The sequence below is a fragment of the Caretta caretta genome, chromosome 10, assembly GCF_965140235.1.
Source record: "Caretta caretta isolate rCarCar2 chromosome 10, rCarCar1.hap1, whole genome shotgun sequence".
Classification (NCBI taxonomy): Eukaryota; Metazoa; Chordata; order Testudines; family Cheloniidae; genus Caretta; species Caretta caretta.
This window is the reverse complement of record NC_134215.1, coordinates 51,398,495-51,420,065: the sequence shown is the minus strand read 5'-3', so window position 1 is coordinate 51,420,065 and position 21,571 is coordinate 51,398,495. Positions and strand designations below refer to the sequence as shown.

At 44.9% G+C, this 21,571-nt stretch overlaps 2 protein-coding genes and 1 long non-coding RNA gene across 4 annotated transcripts in view; 2 read left to right on the top strand and 1 right to left on the bottom strand.

The window, feature by feature from the left end:
* Positions 1-1,814, bottom strand: part of TBC1D2B (TBC1 domain family member 2B) — a 63,689-nt gene extending 61,875 nt beyond the window's left edge. The window contains exon 1 of the mRNA XM_048867135.2: positions 1,455-1,814. Within this exon, the coding sequence (XP_048723092.2) occupies positions 1,455-1,814 (360 nt within the window). The remainder of the gene's footprint in view (positions 1-1,454) is intronic.
* SH2D7 (SH2 domain containing 7) overlaps positions 849-21,571 on the top strand; it is a 45,677-nt gene continuing 24,954 nt past the window's right edge. The window contains exon 1 of the mRNA XM_075132997.1: positions 849-1,130. Within this exon, the coding sequence (XP_074989098.1) occupies positions 853-1,130 (278 nt within the window). The 5' untranslated portion in view covers positions 849-852. The remainder of the gene's footprint in view (positions 1,131-21,571) is intronic.
* On the top strand, positions 1,613-20,388 carry LOC125643894 (uncharacterized). 2 transcript variants are annotated; one of them, XR_012670210.1, is made up of 4 exons: positions 1,613-1,694; positions 8,626-8,689; positions 11,096-11,279; positions 19,580-20,388. It is a non-coding gene; the product is annotated as an uncharacterized LOC125643894 (long non-coding RNA). The 2 variants fall into 2 exon arrangements; XR_007358860.2 differs by lacking the exon at positions 19,580-20,388 and having other exon boundaries at positions 11,096-11,987.

Here is a 21,571-nt window from a genome sequence, read left to right as displayed (position 1 = left end):
AGACCAGGTACCACAAACATTTTTCTTTCTCAAGGTGTTTGCTTCTGGGGGTAGTTTGGGACCCTACTTTTGGCCTGTGTTTTGAAAGCTGTTCCTTCCATTTCTTGGGAAAAGACAAAATTTATGGGTTATTTCTAAGTTCTGGATGTGTACCCAAAGATGCATTATGGGGTACTTCCACATCAAAAAGTGAACACACATATGAAGGGTTTCAGAGGAACAGCCGTGTTAGTCTGTATTCGCAAAAAGAAAAGGAGTACTTGTGGCACCTTAGAGACTAACCAATTTATTTGAGCATGAGCTTTCGTGAGCTACAGCTCACTTCATCAGATGCATCGCGGTATGCATCTGATGAAGTGAGCTGTAGCTCACGAAAGCTCATGCTCAAATAAATTGGTTAGTCTCTAAGGTGCCACAAGTACTCCTTTTCTTTTTACACATATGAAGGAGAGCCTTTCATTTCCACAAACATATAAAGCAAAAAATTATCAGCTAAAGAAGCCTTTTAGATCATTCGACAGAGGAGATCTTTGCCTGTAACCATACTATATCACTACTTTAAAAAAGAGAAACTGTTTAACAAAAGACATGCTAAAAAGGAGCAGACAGATGTGGAGCGTAGTTAATCCGTCTCCATGAGAGGCAGTAGCTGCGGGGACAGGAGAAGCTCTCCCATTGACATAGCACTGTCTACACTGGGCTTAGGGCGTACAGCTTTCTCTCTCGGGGGTAAATTTTTCACACCCAAGTGAGGCAGTTACACCGATGTAAGTTTATAGTGTAGACCCGGCCTAACAGAGCAGCACCTGACATTGGCAGTGCTTAACAGTAACAGTGACTGAGAGCAAGCCAATGAGGAACAGTAACATCGCATTTACAATCGCAGTCGCAGACTGTGGGGAAGGGGAACCTGCTGGCTGGGGTCACACAGTCACATTTAGCCAGACTCCATTGGAAAGTCCCTTGTTTGCTACCTGGCACCCAGAGTGTCACAAGCTCCCCTGTGTAAAAGATGGGCATCAAGTGGTATTTTATAGAGTGAGGAAGCCTCTAGCAGACATCCGCTGTCATGGGTTCCCAGGCTGGGGGAACACCCCGCGGGGCTTCGGATCAGGAGCAGCTACCAAGAGGTGAGGTGACTGAGGAAAGGGGTCCCTGACTGAGCCCACTGGGGGGCGGCTACAGGGCTTTAAGAAGGCCCCTCGAGTGCTATAGAGCTGGATCCCTGGCCCAGCCCCCCAGGGGATTCCGGGCATGGGGGGCCCTGAAACAGAGGCGGGGGAACTGGGGTCTCTGTGGGGGATGTGCGTGGGGGAGGGACCCCTGCCCCAACCCCTCCGGAGTCGGAGGACGTTCCCTGGCTGGGGGGCATAAGGCGCGGGTTGGGGGTATCCTAGGGGGGCCCAGCAGGCAGCCTGGGGCGAGGCCCAGGCCCGTTAGCGGCGTGGGGGTACCTTGAGCACGGTGACGGTGCCGCCGGGACTGTGCACCTCAAAGGCGGCGGCCTCGTCCCCGGTAGCGGCGGCGGCCTCGGGCTGGTGGTAGCTGAAGCAGGCGGCGGCGATATCCAGGTGGCCGAGCGGCAGCGCCTCCTGCGGGCCTTTGAAGTAGTACAGGTAGCAGCGGCGGGGGTCGAAGACGAACCAGCGGCTGCGGAAATTCCGCAGCGGGCCCTTGCCCGACAGCTTCTGCAGGTAACCGCACAGCTTGGGGGCGCCCGGCCCGGCCTGCTCCGCCGGGCTCAGCGGCACCGCGGCGTCCCCCGCGCCGCCGCCGCCGTCCTCCCCACCCTCGGCGGACCCCGCCGCCGGCATCTCCCCTCGCCTCCCTGCCAGCACTGCCGCGGGCACACAGCCTCGCTCCGGCCGCTCCGCAGAGCAGCCCAGCCCAGCCCGCCGCCTGACGGGACTTGTAGTCCCCGCGCCTCCCTCCGCTCTCTCGCTGACAGAGGACGGGGAGCTACTAGGGGCGCTGCCCGGGCATCTCCTGCCCGGCCCCGCACAGCCCAGGCCAGCCGGCCTCTCCCCTGGCCAGCCTGGCGCTGCAGCCGGGAATCTCCCCCGCTCAGGGCCTCGCTCCGCCCCCCTCAACCACAGCTTGTGCACTCGTGGCTGCATGTTCGTGCACACACATTCTGGGTGTGCAGACGGAGCTGGGCCCCTTCCATGGGGAAGTTAAGTTGGGCCCTACGCATGTCTTTTCGGTCCTGAGTACGCGGCGAGCGGGAGCGTTGCTAAATCCTGCCTGCCAGATGTCCCAGGACATTTGACGTGATCCAGCTCAAGTTTTGGTTGCTTTTACAGCAAGGAAAGTCTCCATAAGCAGGTTTCAGAGTGGTAGCCCTGTTAGTCTGTATCAGCAAAAAAAAAAAAAAAACAAAAAACAAGGAGTACTTGTGGCACCTTAGAGACTAACAAATAAATAATAAAGGTGTCACAAGTACTCCTCGTTTTTTTCTCAATAAGCAGGCGCTACCCAAACCTTCTTGGGATACTTCCTGATTTATGTATTGCCAGTAATCAGACTTCTGAAATTGGGTTTGCCCTTAATGCCTCCAGTAGCCCCTTTGCAGGAAATCAGTATGAAATGGGCTGTAATTGGTGGGGAAGATTACCTTCTTCCGTTTTTGGCTAGTATGCTCCATGTCTGCCTCTTTGAGGTATTCTTTCTTGGTGTATTGCTACCAGACTCACTATTATGACTACATTCAACTGTATATTCCATATCATGGCCGAACCTACAAATAAGATTAGATTAGAATCTCTCTCAATACTCATCTGTGAAATCTCTATATTAATTTCAGTTACTTCTGGTGTAGTGAGTTAATTAAAAAACAATAATTGTGTTACAGAAGCTCAAGATGTGCACATGCCAAAATTGAGTCCATGGACAATCTTTTTGCAATGCTTGTATTTACTCACAGGTCATTTTTTGTTGCCCACCCATTGAGTCACACAAAATTCAGCCCCAGTTCTGCCTTGATTTGCACCCTGTGCAACCTCCTTGACTTCAGAAATTTGCTGTGTATCTCTGAATCCGACATGCACAAAGGCCACTTGGCCTGTCTTTATCTCTATATCCCCAGATCAGTCTCAATTACTATAGAATCATAGAATATCAGGGTTGGAAGGGACTTCAAGAGGTCATCTAGTCCAACCCCTCGCTCAAAGCAGGACCAATCCCCAATTAAATCATCCCAGCCAGGGCTTTGTCAAGCCTGACCTTAAAAACCTCGAAGGAAGGAGATTCCACCATCTCCTTAGGTAACCCATTCCAGTGCTTCACCACCCTCCTAGTGAAAAAGTTTTTCCTAATATCCAACCCAAACCTCCCCCACTGCAACTTGAGACCATTTTCTCTTGTTCTGTCATCTGATACCACTGAGAACAGTCTAGTTCCATCCTCTTTGGAACCCCCTTTCAGGTAGTTGAAAGCAGCTATCAAATCTCCCCTCATTCTTCTCTTCTGCAGATTAAATAATCCCAGCCTCTCCTCATAAATGATGTGCTCCAGCCCCCTAATAATTTTTGTTGCCCTCCACTGGACTCTTTCCAATTTTTCCACATCCTTCTTGTAGTGTGGGGCCCCAGACTGGACACAGTACTCCAGATGAGGCCTCACCAATGCCAAATAGAGGGGAATGATCACGTCCAACGATCTGCTGGCAATGCTCCTACTTATACAGCCCAAAATGCTGTTAGCCTTCTTGGCAACAAGGGCACACTATTGACTCATATCCAGCTTCTCGTCAACTGTAACCCCTAGGTCCTTTTCTGCAGAACTGCTGCCTAGCCACTCAGTCCCTAGTCTGTAGCAGTGCCTGGGATTCTTCCGTCCTAAGTGCAGGACTCTGCACTTGTCCTTGTTGAACCTCATCAGATTTATTTTGGCCCAATCCTCTAATTTGTCTAGGTCCCTCTGTATCCTAACCCTACCCTCCAACGTATCTACCACTCCTCCCAGTTTCGTGTCATCTGCAAACTTGCTGAGGGTGCAGCCCACGCCATCCTCCAGATCATTAATGAAGATATTGAACAAAACCGGCCCCAGGACTGACCCTTGGGGCACTCCGCTTGATACCGGCTGCCAACTAGACATGGAGCCATTGATCACTACCCACTGAGCCTGATGATCTAGCCAGCTTTCTATCCACCTTATAGTCCATTCAACCAGCCCTTATTTCTGTAACTTGCTGGCAAGAATACTGTGGGAGATCATATCAAAAGCTTTGCTAAAGTCAAGGAATAACACATCCACTGCTTTTCCCTCATCCACAGAGCCAGTTATTTCATCATAGAACGCAATTAGGTTAGTCAGGCATGACTTGACCTTAGTGAATCCATGCTGACTGTTCCTGATCACTTTCATCTCCTTTAAGTGCTTCAAAATTGATTCCTTGAGGACCTGCTCCATGATTTTTCCAGGGACTGAGGTGAGGCTGACTGGCCTGTAGTTCCCCTGATCCTCCTCCTTCTCCTTTTTAAAGATGGGAACTACATTAGCCTTTTTCCAGTCATCCGGGACCTCCCCCGATCACCAGGAGTTTTCAAAGATAATGGCCAATGGCTCTGCAATCACATCAGCCAACTCCTTTAGCACTCTCTGATGCAGTGCATCTGGCCCCATGGACTTGTGCTCATCCAGCTTTTCTAAATAGTCCCGAACCACTTCTTTCTTCAGAGAGGGCTGGCTGCCTCCTCCCCATGTTGTGCTGCCCAGTGCAGTAGTCTGGGAACTAACCTTGTTTGTGAAGACAGAAGCAAAAAAAGCATTGAGTACATTAGCTTTTTCCACATCCTCTGTCACTAGGTTGCCTCCCACATTCAGTAAAAGGCCCACACTTTCCCTGACCTTCTTCTTGTTGCTAACATACCTGTAGAAACCCTTCTTGTTACTCTTAACATCCCTTGCTAGCTGCAACTCCCAATTGTGATTTGGCCTTCCTGCATGCCTGAGCAATATTTTTATACTCCTCCCTGGTCATTTTTCCAATCTTCCACTTCTTGTAAGCTTCTTTTTTGTGTTTAAGATCAGCAAGGATTTCACTGTTAAGCCAAGTTGGTCGCCTGCCATATTTACTATTCTTTCTACACATTGCGATGGTTTGTTCCTGCAACCTCAATAAGGATTCTTTAAAATACAGCCAGGTCTCCTGGACTCCTTTCCCCCTCATGTTATTCTCCCAGGAGATCCTGCCCATCAGTTCCCTAAAGGAGTTAAAGTCTGCTTTTCTGAAGTCCAGGGTCCATATTCTGCTGCTCTCTTTTCTTCCTTTTGTCAGGATCCTGAACTCGACCATCTCATGGTCACTGCCTCCCAGATTTCTATCCACTTTTGCTTCCCCTACTAATTCTTCCCTGTTTGTGAGCAGCAGGTCAAGAAGAGCTCTGCCCCTAGTTGGTTCCTCCAGCACGTGCACCAGGAAATTGTCCCCTACACTTTCCAAAAACTTCCTGGATTGTCTGTGCATTGCAGAATTACTCTCCCAGCAGATATCGGGGTGATTGAAGTCCCCCATGAGAACCAGAGCCTGTGAGCTAGTAACTTCTATTAGTTGCCTGAAGAAAGCCTCGTCCACCTCATCCCCCAGGTCCGGTGGTCTATAGCAGACTCCACCACGACATCACCCTTGTTGCTCACACTTCTAAACTTAATCGAGAGACTCTCAGGTTTTTCTGCAGTTTCATACTGGAGCTCTGAACAGTCATACTGCTCTCTTACATACAATACAACTCCCCCACCTTTTCTGCCCTGCCTGTCCTTCCTGAACAGTTTATATTCATCCATGACAGTACTCCAGTCTTGTGAGCTATCCCACAAAGTCTCTGTTATTCCAATCCCATCATAAATCCTTGACTGTGCCAGGACTTCCAGTTCTCCCTGCTTGTTTCCCAGGCTTCTTGCATTTGCGTATAGGCACTTAAGATAACTCGCTCTCAGTGTGGGGCAGGAGTCCTACCCTATTGCGCTCTCCTGTTCATTCTTCCTCCTGGTATCACACTTCCCCACTTACCTCAGGGCTTTGGTCTCCTTCCCCTGGTGAACCTAGTTTAAAGCCCTCCTCATTAGGTTAGCCAGTCTGCTTGCAAAGATGCTCTTCCCTCTCTTTGTTAGAGATTCTCTTCGTTAGAACGTCTTGTCTGACATTCTAATTTGTCTCATAGTCTTGGCACTGTATGAAAAAAATTACGTCTGAATAGTTAGTGCTTCTGTCACTAGATCCCACTTTAAGGCACAGATGAGGGACTAGAGCTTCTCAATTCCAAATCCCCTGGTATAGCCAACATCATTAGCCCTCCATTCTGAATGATGTGTAGAAAACCGTGGGGTTAAACAGAAGTAAAATGTTTTAGTCTCAGTTCTTGGGTTTCCAGCCTTCACTGGGTCATGCTTCATTTCATATGTAGCTGAGGAGTTATTTTCTCAAATTTGATTTCTACAACTGAATTACCCATTTCCCTGTTAACAGAGCATAGCAACTTTCAGTATTGTTTATCAGCAGATGGTACATTATGAGGGGATATTTTAATCCTAGAGGACAGTTAATACTTAACTGGCATTGATGCATATTCAAGCTATGTAGGGGTGGCTCAGCTAAAGGAAGCCACATCAGTGCTGTGCTTATCTTGGCATATCTGTTAAAGCTTTACTTGATGTTGAGGCTTTGTTAATAGACATGGGGGAAAAGAAGGCTGATCTCACTTACAGGGCAAGTAAATGTCACTTCTATAATATAGGCTATTCAATAGTTCCCCTACCAAATAGTCCCATAATGCGTACAAATTCAAAACCCTGCGACTGTCAACAATTGCCAAATCATTCAAGGTCTGATCTTGCAAGGCATTGAGCATTCTCAACTTCCACTGACTTCAGTGAGAGCTGAAGGTGTTACTGGGCTAGCTGCATTGCTGTCCCTTCTCGGGAGTCTCTGAATGAACCTCCTCCCCCTAACCCACACAGGTGTCAGGCCTTTACCCCTTATGGGATGGAATTCTGCAGTTCATCCACTTTCAGACCAGGACTTCATTTACAGTCCCTTGGGTACCCGCTGAGTGATTCAGCGGGTCCACCTGCGGGTGGAGCCTACTAGGGTTTCTCTGTTGGAGCCTGTGATGACCAGGGCTGGCTCCAGGCACCAGCTTTCCAAGCAGGTGCTTAGGGCGGCGTTCAGAATGGGGCGGCAGCCCGTGTCCCGCAGCGGCAATTCGGCGGCAGCTCCACCGCTCTTCCCGCTGCGGTGGCTTATGGGCGGCAGCTCTGCCGCTCTTCCGGGGGCATCGGCAATTCAGTGACGACTGTTTGGGGCAGCAAAACTGGTAGAGCCGCCCCTGGTGATGGCATACCTTTGCAGCGAGACTGAAACAGCTTCTGCAAACACAAAGCATGATTTATATTTTGCCATAAAGGTACACAGCCACTTACAGAGATTTAAAATAAATAATCTTCACTTCAAACTTAGGTCAACATAGCTATGGTGTTCCGGGACTTTGAGTGCTGTAGCTATGCCAACCTGACCCCTAGTGTAGACACAATTAGGTCAACAGAAGAATGCTTCCGTCATCCTAGCTAGAATGGCTCAGGGAGGTCGAGTTCCTACAATGCTGGAGTCTGCGTCTACACAGTGCTGTAGTCTGTGACTATGGGGTTACAGCAGCAGCGCCGTAGTGTAGACGTGGTCAAAGACCTACATGCATATACCCTTACCTAAGCTTAACCTCTCTCTAGCTGCAACTCAGGCAGCTCTGGCCTACACTTCTTGCAGCCTTCTCCTTCTGTCTCTGTCAGACTGCCAGCCTTTTCACTGACACATTGTGGCCAGCCTCTCTGACCACTTCCCCTTCCCTTTCTGTCACGGGCACCTTTTTAACTGGTCAGGGTCTCAGTCCTGGCAAAACAAATCCTGATAACTTTGCTGGCTCCTAGAAATAGCATCTCCCAGTAATGGACCATTATTCTCCTTGCTGCTTTGAAGGTATGTACCTGCACCTGTCTTATCAGTCTCATTGTTTTAGCTTTCCTGTATGGTTCTTTTACAGTCTCCTTTGATTTTTCAGTATGCATTTAGTCAGGCAGCCTACAAAATTAAAACCAAGTCACACATATTCATAATACAGACATTTTCCCAGTTTGTCACAGAAGGCACTCAGCATCTCGCAGGATCAGGCCTTTCCTGTAAAGTGTCATTTACCAGACAACACATGACACTTTCTTCTTCCCAGTTTCCAGGAGAGATGTTGGCACTATTTAGAAGTCTCACATTGCCCTGGCCTCATTCATTCAGATATGCTTAAATACCAAAGAGATTGTCTCCAGTATTTTTCTTTAACGTATCACATGACCAGCAGTGGGCCCATTCCTATGAAGTGTTTAGCACCCTGATCTTGCACCTGCAGCTGCTACTGGCATCAACAGAAATTTGGGGGTTCCAGCAACTCACAGAATCAGGCTCTATACTCTCAAGACTTTTGCTCTCAATACTTCTCTTTTTTCATACTTGCTGTACAGCTTCCTCACTTACAACACTCTAAACAGCCTGTACTGTTTTTACAGTTAGTTCATTGAACCAGAAAGTTCCTCTTCTTAGGAAGGTAAGTTCCTTATTTCATGCATGTTCTCTTTCTACAGATATAATCCAGATGTGAACTGATAAACGATAGCTGCATCTTTCAACATTATTATTGTGTTTGCAGTAAGTTTGTACTCACTTTACATGCTTTTTTTTTTTTACATCTTCAGCTCTAGAATGCAGAGTCCATGTGGGTGACATTCAGTTGTTTGGCAGAAGTTTAGAAAATGAAAATAAATAGCAAATTAATCCCAGAGGGTGAAATTCCCCTCGTATGCAGATGGCCAATATAAGGCCAGCAAAGATCTCCATATAGGGCGAAAGTGGGAGTTGATGGAGTGTAGGCATTATGCTGGTCCACCACAAAGGGGTAAATTTCACCCAAAAAGTGCAACATACAGGATGAGTTTTCTATGGTTATATTGATGATCAGCTCATAAAGCTTGACAAAATATTTACTTTTTCTTGTTTTGGTAAGTTTGACCTTTCTTAAAATGAACCAGTAATTCTGTAGGCACATTATTGGTTCAAACATGTTTATTTACAAAACATATCAAATGAGAGAGCCATTTTTACTCTGAATAAGGAGAACCCTTCAACTACTTATTTCATAACATTTGGAGTGTTTTTCACCATGTTGTGGCTATAGGTATTCGCAGTGCTTGAAGTAAGTTCTCATTTCAATGCAACAGGAACAATAAGAAAATCAGTATCTAGGGCATGTTATTTAATACAAATGTATCAAGAATACAATCAGTGCAGAATCTTTGGCTCAGACTTTGGTGGTTACACAAGTGTAGGAAATTGGTAAATTCTGAGCAGCACAACATCAGTACTTTGCCTTTGGTTAAACACTTACTGCTTTTGGTTTGCAGAGCAGTAGAGCCACACCTAATAAACACAAAGATTGGGCCTGAGCTGCAAAATTCAGATCCAGTTTTGGGGGTCACTCTGAAAAAATATCTTGCAGAGACTGAACCACAAATGCAGTCTGTCACTATCAAAGAGAATCATTTTCTCTGTTGCAAGAACCTCTGCAGGGTTCTAATGTGAAGAACTTTGAATTCGTGCTATGTCATTTGTATTGTGGGATGGATGTGCCTACCCACTGCACTTCAGGTTCTTGAGAGGGAGGGCACAATGCTGTGGAAGGCAGGAGGCCAAGGTGCCCTAAGCCACTTTTACAACAGGAGCCAAACAGATAGAAAGTTGCTCTAACTTAAGCTTGCTAGATGTTTGCAGTGTTTGTAGCTGTGTTGATTCCAGGGTATCAGAGAGACAAGGTGGGAGAGGTAATATCTTTTATTGGGCCAGCTTCTGTTGGTGAAAGAGACAAACTTTTAAGCTTACTCAGCTCTTCATAAGCTTGTCTCTTTCCCAACCAGAAGTTGGTCCCAGTAATATTACCTCAACCCACCTTGACCTGCTAGATGGTCTCCTAGAGACCTTTCGGCTGGCAGGGGATCAGAGGAGCACCTCATGCTCCATATACTCCCCCACCTTTAGAGCAGCTTGAAGGTCATTTGAAAGTCCCTCATGAATATCAAATGTATCCAATTTGCAAAGCAAATCCCGCCTTATGTGTGAGCTAATCACCCAAAATATTAAATTGTACGTACGATAGTTTAACTGATTGGAAGTGGTCAGGAGAGTTGATCACTATTAACATACCATAAGGTGTTCCAATATTTTACTCTATAGCAGTGGTTCTCAGCCTGTGGTCTGTGGACCCTTGGGGGTTTGCAGACTATGTCTAAGGGAGCTGCAAAAGGTTGTCATTACCATAAAACAGTGGTTTTCAGCCTGTGGTTGGCAGACCACTGGGGGTCTGCAGACTATGTCTAAGATTTCCAAAGGGGTCTGCACCTCCGTTCGAAATTTGTAGCAGAAATTTGTCTGCAAATGAAAAATAGGTTGAAAACCACTGCTCTATAGAAACACTAGGTGGTGCTCCTCTGCTGTTTCACATTCTCTATTGCAAGTCTTGCTCAATTTTTCTCAAAATGGAAAAAATGTATCCTGAATAAACCTGCAGATTAAAGCAGGAAAGATATATATGTACAGCTCTAAATCATCTGGCTTTTGTATTAAGAGCAATTAAGGCACAACACTATTTCAGTGGGAAAGATGTAATTTAGCTTTATTAGCTCAGCCTCAGAGATTAAAAAATGCCAAATATATTGTAACGGGAAAGTTGTAAAATATATTTTTTGTTGTGGTAGAAGAGCATCTCTTGACAAAGAAAACTGCTTTTTGCTTGTTGTATGACAATGAAGGGGAAGGAATCAAAGGAGAAAGGTCGCATAGGTTTCTAGTTATATGTTTATGATTTGAATCTGACATCAGAGGCAGCAGAGGCAGTGAGGATTTTAGAGGACAAAAAGTAAACAGAAAACCGTTTTTTTAATTACCTAAACTGGGGGGGGGGGTGACTGAGACAGGGAAATAATCTACTAATTAAATTGATGGATTCTTATGTTCCTTTGTAATGAGCAATTTTTTCCATTGTGTAATCTACTTTGATTTCAGATGTAGCATATAGGAGAAAGACCAAATGGAAAATGAGAAAGGAAGAGACATGGACACAAACCAACATTTCTGCATATATTTTTGTGCAATTTTTTATATTCTACATTGGTGGGAAACAGAAAAGATCCCAAAAGTTTCACTGACTGCCATCTATGAAGAACTGGTTTATAGATGAAGAAATAAGGTGTTTTTTTTTAATTTGTACGCTCCTTGATTAGACACAACAGTGTGAAATAAACAAAAATAATTTCTCTTTGTACTCCCTATGGCCTTGACCTTACAGTCAAATCCATGTAAGCAGATCCTTGCAGAACCCCACTGACTACAACAGGTTTCTGCACAAGTGCAAGGAACTGCCTGGATCTGATTGCAGGGTGGGGACCTATGTCTGCAAAATCCATGTCCTGCTAGATGCATAGATCTCTATAATTCTTCTTGTATATTCATACCAATAAACGTTTTAAAAACTATCCAGACAGAAGGGGATGAAATGTAAGTAAGAGGGTTACCAATTTAGTAATGATGAATTTTCAAAGTATTAATCATGGCTTTGGTTAAGTGCTGAAAACTTGGAACACTTAACTGAACCTCTTTGGTCTAGAAATCAGCCTGGGAATCTCTCAAGAACTGCTTTTCTCAGTAGATGTTCAGAACATTCTTTTGGGGGGATAGATTAGTCATATCTTCTTGTGAACAAGGAGGAAACCAAAATGGCTTCTGTTCAGAATAGTCTCTTGTAGTATGTATTTCCACTTCTGATACAGGTTAAAATTGAGATGTATAGAAACATAGAAATTAAAAAAGAAAAGTTTACTTTTTTTTTCCAAATGCCAGAGGTTTAGTTCAGTTCTTCTCAATTGTTAGCCAAAGTTTGCCTCAAACCTCCCCTACAGTTTTCTCTGGGCAAAATTCTGCTGTCCTTCCACACAGCAGATATCATCTTTGAAGAGAGGAGAAATTCTCTTATGGGTAAAGTACAGATCTGAGAGTCAGGTTATCTGGGTTCTGTATACGTCACTGGTTCACTGTGACCTTGCAAAGGTCATTGAGTATCTTTTTGTTTCCTTGTGTGAAGTGGGGATAATGCTTCCTCATGTTGAGGTCTTTAGAGAGACTTGTAAAATATTTATTACATCCTGCTGTACTGTACATAACTGAGTGTCCCATATATGTGGGGAAGGCTGGGAACTGCTTTGCAGATCTGAAAGCAGAATTTTACAAGTAGTCCCTTGACGTAATATGAATAATGCAAGCAGGACTAGGTACCAAATCTAAAAGAGCAAGAGGCAGGGGCAAATTCTGTTGCCATAAAACCTGCAATGGTTGTACTGGAAATAGAGCCAGGGACTGCAGTGGCAACACTGTACGCCGTTTACACTGACTGAATAATCAAGTTTAAAAGCCAAATTTAAGCATGTGTAACCCCTCTGCCCATCAGAGTTGGCAGCAACAAGGGCCAGGTTCAGTATCTAGGGGTTCCATTCCAATAACACAATGCAAAACCAGCTCGAGCCCCCACCCAGTGACCTAGGACAAATATATACCATCCCCACTGGGCGCCTCCAAGAGGCAATACTTCCCCTCTTGCAAGCACAGAGTCTGAGTGCAGCAAAAAGCCTTTTAATAACAGAGAGAAAGAATGTGGCATTATGTTGGGGAAACACCACCAACAGGATTCATAACATACCAAAAAACCCACCCCAAGCAAACTGGGGCATGCCCTTTCCCTTTGGTTCTTGAGTCCAGCAACCCAAAATCACCCAAAGTTCCAAAAGTCTCTGTCCCTGGTCGGGCAGCCCCAGAGTTCGAAAGTTTATCTGCAGAGTTTTACCTCCCAACCTGGGTGGAGATGGGGGGGGGGGAGGTAAGGGGCACCTTTCTTGGTCCAAAGCTGATTGCCCCACCTCTCCATGGGGCTCCGCTCTGCCAGCCGCCCTCATGAGCTGCTCCAGGCATCCAACCAACTGCTCTGCTCTGCCAGCCGTCCTGCAAACTGCTCCGCAATATATCTTCGGGCTCCCCCACTACTTAACACAACACTCAGTGATTTCAGCTCTTCGTAAGTTTAGCTCGTTTGTGATTTCAGCTTGTAGTAGGGGAGCTTCAGTGCTGGTGCACCATTAGCCCAAAGTGAATTCAGCTCAGCAGCCTGTAACTAGACTCCTAATGGAATCAAAATTAGCTCTGATATTCCACAGTGGAGAGAGGAGGAAGTGCAATTAGCATAAAAGGCCCTAACCAGGGGGCCCATACCACCAAGTATTAATACCTGTCCCCAGCCTCTCTCTATTCACTGGGTTTTGGAACCCATGAATCTTGCCTAGCGAGTGCTGCTTAGTTGATGGTGAGTCCCTCCATCATAACAAAAGGCCAAGTGCAGTTCCACTGTCCTTGATTCACATAATCAGGATAACAGTTTATTCCTGCCCGACTAACAGAGAAACTGGGGCTCCTACAGCAGCCAAAGTGACCATCTAGGCAGGGTGGTTGTGCCTATGCAAATGAGATCAGCCCCTGAAGTTCTTTTCCACAACCCACCATGACTCGCCACCAGATGTCAGGGTAGAGCTCATCCTGACTCTGCTTACACATGGTATTTATTTGGTTGTGGCCAAAGGGAGCCAGAGGCAAGTAAAGACACAAGACCTGATACACCACTGCACTACTCCAGTTTTACACTTGATTTCAAAAGAGTAACACGGAGGTCTACAGTCCCTGCCCCAAAGAACTGACCATAAGGGGCCAGTCCTGCAACCACTTACAAGAATAACTCTAACCATGTGAACAGTCAATTTAAGTAAAATGGGGCTAAATATTTTAACCTTTGGAATTACTTCTGGGATGAATCAGGCTGATCACAGGCACTGACTTTTGTTTTTGTTGGTGGGTGCTCCTCCCCCCAACCCCCCATGTGAGCAGCAGGTGGGGCCTGGGGGGGGGGGGAAGAGGCTAAGGGGGGTGAGCCATGATGCGGGCACCGGAGTCCATAAAAGATTAATCTGGACTTGCAGGTGCTGAGCACCCCTGTTTTTTTGAGGTGGGTGCTTGAGCCCCAGCGCACCCATGGAGTCAGCGCCTATGGAACTGATGCTATGTACCATCATCTCTTTCTCCTGTTAATCTGCAGCAACTACAAACAGGCTGTAATGAAGCAAGAAAACAATTCCATCTTCTCTCTGCAGCTTTTTCACTCTTCCCTAGCCAGCTACCTTCCAAGCTACACCCTATAGGCCAGCTACATATGAACTGGGTTCTTTCCCTTGATCCAGGGACTCCTGCAGGAATTGAACAAGCCATCACCTGATCCCTAGTCTCATAGCATCAGCTAGGAGGCAGGTGATTAGTCACAGGTGGGAGCTAAACCCAGCTTCCTTAAAGGGCTACCCTACCCTACCCTGTGACAGAGTCCTTGAATTTTCCATGGTCTTTGGTTTCAGAGTGTTTTATGACATCAGCTCTATCCTAACATATTTGCATTTTTTCCCAATTATGAAATAATAAAACTACCTTTTCTTACATAGTGGCTGATGTGATGATTTACATAACATGCCTGTGATGGCAGAGCTAGTGGAGGGTGTCCTTTAGTTTACCAAACAAAGCTCTATAGCCAGAAAATCTACAGAGTTCGTAAAATAACTATTTGCATTTACAGAGGACCTTTTATCTAGGCTTCTTAAAATGCTTTATGCAGTGCCCCTGTGAGATATTATCCTAATTTTACACAATGAGAAACTGACGCACACAGAGATTACGTTAATTGATATGCCCAGGAGCACACACCAAGTTATCATTAGAGTCCAAAATAGAACCTAGGAGTCCTGACTCCCTGTGTTCCAATAGCCCAGATCTTGAGCAGTGTCTGAGAAACACGGAGGGCAACTCAAGAGAGGGAATTGTGAAGGCCCCAGTCCTCGGTCCAATCCAGCCCCTGGCTTAAGTTAGAGGCTGCTCTGATTTATGCAAGTTGTCGAGGTCACTCCTACAGTCAAGGATGATCAGGGCCTAAGGGAGCTCCAGCAACACCTAGGCCATTGCCAGAAGAGTGGTAGTGTTGAAACCACCAAGGTATTGCTACAACATTTTACAGTCCCCCTCCATTGAGGGAATTCGCTGATAGTCAGGTAAGAAGACTCCTGCTGGTGCAAAGTTGCCATAAGGCAGGATAGTATGTTCTTTCTTTGTTTTCCAAAGCTATCTTCACATCCTGCTTTCTGTTACTGTTGATATCACCACCATGTTCCCTGACTCTCAGGCTTTTAATATGGGGGTCATGATCTTCGACTCTTCCCTCTCATTCTCCCCTTAAATCTAGACAGTGTCCATTCCTCCACAATGTTTCAAAAGATCCATCCCTTCCACTTCTTGCTGACAGCTAGCATTCTCATCCATGCCCTAATAATCTTCTGTCTGGATTACCGCAGCCTCCTCCTGCCTCACATCCTCTATACCCACATGACCCCCGCACAAAACATGTAGCCACAATGCCTTCAAGCTTGTCATTCTGACAACTTACTTAATTCTGCACAGGCTCCCCATTCCATGTTATATCACATGGAAGTTTTTTCCCCCCCTTACTTTAATCTGCCCCTTCCTGATTTTTACCTGTTTCTATCTCTTATCATGTGGCCACTTGGCCCCTTCTACTTCATCAATGACTACAGACATGAAATGACATTTCTTCCACAAGCATCTTGGTGCCTGCTTTCACTCCTTACATGGAATGAAGTCCCTAACCTGATCTGCAGGTCACTACTCTCCCCTCATTTAAATCCCTGCAGCAGACTCACCTTCTCCAAGATGTGAGGCAGGATGGTCTTACAGTTAAGGAACTGGACTGGGGCTTTGGAAACCTGGCTTCAGTTCCTAGTTGTGTTGCAGAGTTCCTGGGTGACCCAGAGCAAGTCACCTAATGAGGACTGACTTAGCTCCCACTGATTTCATTAGGAATTTCAGCTGCTTAGTGCCCCTGAAAATCAGGTTCTTAATCTGTGCCTCAGTAAAATAGGGATAACACTAGTACCTTTCTCACACTCTTTGGCTGTCTTGTCTATTTAGATTATAATCTCTTTAGGGCAGGAGCTGTCTCTTATTACATATTTGTACAGCACCTAGCACAATGGGGTCTTGATCTGATTTGAGGTTTATAGGGGCTATTGCAATACACGTGATACTAGTTCTGCTCAAGAAGTGATTCAGTGTAACCGGGTCAACCACCTCCCAGGCACCCAGTCATGCCCCTGCAGTGCCCTGCTAACAATTTCTCCTATACATTGCATCTTAAACTCCACACAGGCTTTTCTTGTTCATTCACTATCCTGTTTCAGGAGTCCAAGTTTATTCACATAAATAAAGCTCCAAAATAAAACTTAAAAGTCCCCCCAAAACACCCCATTGGCTTTACCCTCTTGTCAGGTCACTCCCAGGCTTTTCCCATGTGGGGCCTTTCCTGGTTGAAGCCTCAAGTTTCTAGCTGTAGCTCCAGCTTCCAAACCCCCTAGTATTAAGGTCTCCCTGCAGAAGCCTTTCTTTCTTTCCCCCTTGCAGTGCAGCCACCTGCTTCCCTTTATTGGGAGTTACCTGATTCAACCCTGGTGGCCTATTTAGTAAACCAGGTTTGCTAGCCCCAGGCCTTCCAGCCCTTAAGGGGCAAGCCACCATGTTACACTCAATATTAATATATATATTCAGAACATGTATTTGAATCTCAAAGATGAACACGTACCTACACTGGGTATCCCCACTGCCTACTGCTGTAACTCTCATTGTTCACCTTCTTCATCCTCTTTGTACCGTGTGCCACTTTCACATCTGTAGTATAGACTGTGAGCTCTTTGGCAGGAACTGTTTTGTTTGATGTGGTCTGTGAAGCATTTAGTACAATTATGAGTGCTACTTAAAAATGTAATTATAATAAGCAGACTGGTTCTGTACAATCCAGTGTCCTTCAGAGCCCTTTACTTACTAGCTCAATTCTCAGGTCTGTTAATTTCCTTTTCAAAAAGAAAGAAAGTGGGTGTATTTTGGCATCTCTGCTTTGGTCTTGGACGAAATCAAGAGGCACATTCAAATTCTGGAAAGTTCAGATCTGGATCTATCAGTTGACTAATAAAAATATCAGATACTAGCACTATGTGTTAAAGCATGAGGGCGAAATTCTCCTATCATATCCATATTATGGATGTACATATTTGGTATGATATGGGCCAAATCCAGCATTACATTACACCAGTGACACTATATTGGTTGCACAAATATAGCAGACTTGTATTTGAGCCACACTGCATGCATAACACCACTGATATCTGTACTCTGGAAAAAGGTCCGCAGTGCAGATGATTGAGGAAAAATTCCCTCAGACTTTTAATTAAGATCTACGATTTTCCTGTCATCTGTTCAGAACTGCTTGGGGAAAGTTCCGAGCAATTTGGGTGATTGAAGTCGACTGCTGCTTATGGTGTGTGTTTTCCCCCGAACTGCTGTTGCTATATCAGCACTCCCATGTATAGCAATCTCCTTTTCATCATCAGCCCCTTTCTAGGACTCCCATGTATAGCAATCTCCTTTTCATCATCAGCCCCTTTCTAGGACTCCCATGTATAGCAATCTCCTTTTCATCATCAGCCCCTTTCTAGGACTCCCATGTATAGCAATCTCCTTTTCATCATCAGCCCCTTTCTAGGACTCCCATGTATAGCAATCTCCTTTTCATCATCAGCCCCTTTCTAGGACTCCCATGTATAGCAATCTCCTTTTCATCATCAGCCCCTTTCTAGGACTCCCATGTATAGCAATCTCCTTTTCATCATCAGCCCCTTTCTAGGACTCCCATGTATAGCAATCTCCTTTTCATTATCAGCCCCTTTCTAGGGCTGTAGAAAATAGCAAATATGTAAAGTGTCCGCATAAACAGGGCAACTAATTATATTCCTAACTGCAAATATTGTAAATGGTGAGGGTAGCTATCTGGGGAGTGCCATCTAAAACATAAGTAACTGTTATGCTGCTTGTCATTTGTGGAACCTGTCTTGCTGCCCTAGTGCTCTGAACTCTCTGTTTAAATCAATGGGATATCAAGGCCTCATATTTAGTGCACACAGCAAGTGTTGTAGGCAGTCTATCTGGAATGTTTTAAGGGCATCAATCAGTTAATTGAAATATTTGCTACACAGCTACCCAGTCTCAATACTGATGCCTGTTGGCATTTCCTGGAAGTGGGATAGGTGCATAAAGCCAACTATCCACCTCTCCCCTGTATCCAATGCTCTCTCTGTACTCCCAGCCCTCCTGGCTGTTTATTAGGAAATACATTGTTTGCATCGAGGGTTAATTCCCCTTAACAAGTGGGGGAAGTGGTCTGGGTCTGGTAAGTCAAGACAACACTGTATCTCTTTTATTAAGATCTCAGTCTTTAAAAGCTCTCATTGAAAAGACAATTTACCTTGAGAGAATTATACTGTTCAGTACTAACAAGTAACATGGGGTATGGGTTTTGGGGGGTAGGGAGATGGAGATGAGGAGGATGGTGAGAGCAGAACTTTTCTGAAATGAGGATGAGTCAGAGATGATAATGATGACGAACATGATCTGCTCACTGCCAGTACAGTATACTGGGTCAAGCCCTTCAGTCCTTATTCAGACAAAACTCCCACTGAAATCAATGAAAATTTTATGCAAGGAGGGACCAGAGGATGCAGGATGTGGCTCACTGCTGCTCAGCTCATGGTTCAAAAGATCTCTTGTGAATAATAAACTGTAATAGTGGGATCAAATTTGATTAGAAATACACTGAAGGGAGAACATGTCTCAGATTCTAATAACTTACTGTATGCAACTCAAGTCTTTCTTCCAAAACTCGTAAGAAATATTGTTTTGTTTACCTGGGAAAAATCCATTCAACAAAAAGCACTTCTTCATAATGGAAAAATAATGTACAGACAGACATTTATTAACTGTGCAGCCAGTATCACACAACAATGAGCAGCAGTCACCTAAGAGCTGTGAATCACAAGAAAGCATTACCACTGCTCAACATGAGCTCTTCACCCACATTCTAGAAATTATCTCAGCATCAGTGTTTATATAGAACAACAAAGACTCACTAAAGCATTAGGATACAAACAATAGCATTAATTTTGTGATATGCAATGAGAAAATACAAAGAAATGGCAAGTGAATGCTGATGCTTTGTGGTTATCACACCCTGTTTTCCCCAACTATTGCAACCCTTATGAGATGGAATAACAATGGGCCATATCCTGCAATCATTGTTCATCCTTACTCAGGCCAAACTCCCACTAAAGTAAAGGTACAATGCAAGATCTGTACAGTTATTAAAGGTGATCTGCAAAGAAAATAAATATAGGCATTTGCCCTTTTTGTTTCTTTGTGGTGAATAAAGATCTGAAGATTTTTGTTTGTTTTTGTTTTAATGCTGCTTATTTTATATTAAAAATATCATGGCTTGATTTGTTTTAATTCTTCTAGAAAATTCCTTGGAAGACAAAAGAGCTGGAGTGAGGTTTTTTCCAACCCTCAGAAGTAATACCGTCTGGCACAGAGTATCCATATAGGACCTGCAGACCCACAGTAAAGTGTTAAACAACAGAGAAGAACTGGCAAGAAGGGGCCTTATCCTTTGTGGCCTTGCACCTTTTGTCATCATTTACTCCAATGCAAAATGGATGTAAAATGCTACCAAATTAGAATGGTACCATTTTTCTCTCACTTTGCACTGTTGTAAATGACTACAGAAGGTAGAAGGCCATGGAGAATCAGGTTAAAGGTTTCAGAATCAACAGCTGGAAAAATCAAGTTGCTTGTGTTGGAAGCACAGTGGCTCCCTGGAAGGAGAATTTGGAAGAGTCTGCCTAGAAATTAGGTTTCAGAGCAGCAGCCGTGTTAGTCTGTATCCGCAAAAAGAAAAGGAGGACTTGTGGCACCTGAGAGACTAACAAATTTATTTGAGCATAAGCTTTCGTGAGCTACAGCTCACTTCATTGGATGCATGAAATTAGCACCATGTGAAGGTTTGATGGGGAATTGTGACCAAGTGTGGGTATGTAAGAGAAGACCCAGAAACTGAGAAGAGACAGAAAGGCAGGTAGAGGCAAAAAGGAAGAAAGCCAAGCAGTAGGTTGTGAGCATAGTGGAAAGAAATAGTGTGTGCTTTTGGGTCTGTTGGCTAAAGAGGCTGTAAGCCAGGAAACTGCTCCTTTTGTTCTTGGTTCCGTCTGCATTCAGACACAGAACTTTGTACACTCTTTGTAAATAAATAAAACCGCATCAAAGAACTACCTGACTATCACCAATTTCTACTCCCATCTGGAACATCGCAGAGCCCTGAAATCAGAGAAGCCACTCTACTTGAAAAGGGACAACAAAACATTGTGATACATTGATGTGATTATATATACTCTGTGAGATCAAGTTATTGTTGTTATTAATACTCAGCCAATCACTTTTAAAGATTAGCAATTTTTACCTGGTTTATCAGCATTCCAAATCAAAAGTTGTGAAAAACAGACAGCAAGAATTTACAGTGCTTTAGAAAGCAACCTGTTTTCACTGGAGCAGTGTGCTCTCCTCTCTCTACTGTTTCTCACACAGAGAAATCCCTGCTGATTGAATGAGAATACTGCCTAAAAATCTGATGTAAAGCAATGATTGTTTAGATTATGTAACCATATGAAAGAAACATGAACACAACAGAGTTCTAAACATGCTTCTGCTGATAGCAGTGGCATTACAACAAGGGTGAGGTTTTCACCCACACACACACCCTTTGTGTAAGGAAACCCTGATACCTGTAGATCCAGCCATGGGAAAATTCCTCTTGTGAAGATACCGCAGAAAATAGGCAAGGGCTGTCCTCAGAGGACCTCTTTGCAAGCTCTCGCATAGAGGGAGTGAGGCTGGGGGAAAGAGATGTGTCTGGAGCAGGACTGCAGCATGGAGTACTATGGTTTTCTGGGCAGTGTTTTGACCCATAGGACAGCTCCAGGGAGGCTCCTGCAACTGCAACTATGATAAGCCCTTTTGATGGTTTACAGTCAGGGCTGCTGTGGCCACCAGATCGCCCAGGTTTGGGGGGGTGCAAAGCCAGGCAGGTAAAGTCACCTTATCTTCTCCTCCCAATGGGGTGTGAATTCTTTGCAGCATCTCTTAGAACCCCAGCACAGAGTCTCATTCCCAAGTTTCACTAGGTATAAGATTGGGCCCTGTTCCCAAGAACTTTTAGTTGGAGTCACAGGAGATTATGGGCCTGATACACTACTGTCCTGCCCCTTATATAGTCCTTTGTACCTGTGCAGAATAGGTGTAAACATGCTCCCAAATTGCACTTGTAGTGTTTCACACCCACTTTGCACAGATATTAATGACTATGCACAGTCCAGGCAGGTCAGAATCAGACCCTATGCAAGTGTTTATACGGTCAACTGTCCTCCAGGCTTGTTGGAGGGTTCATACCTGTTGATT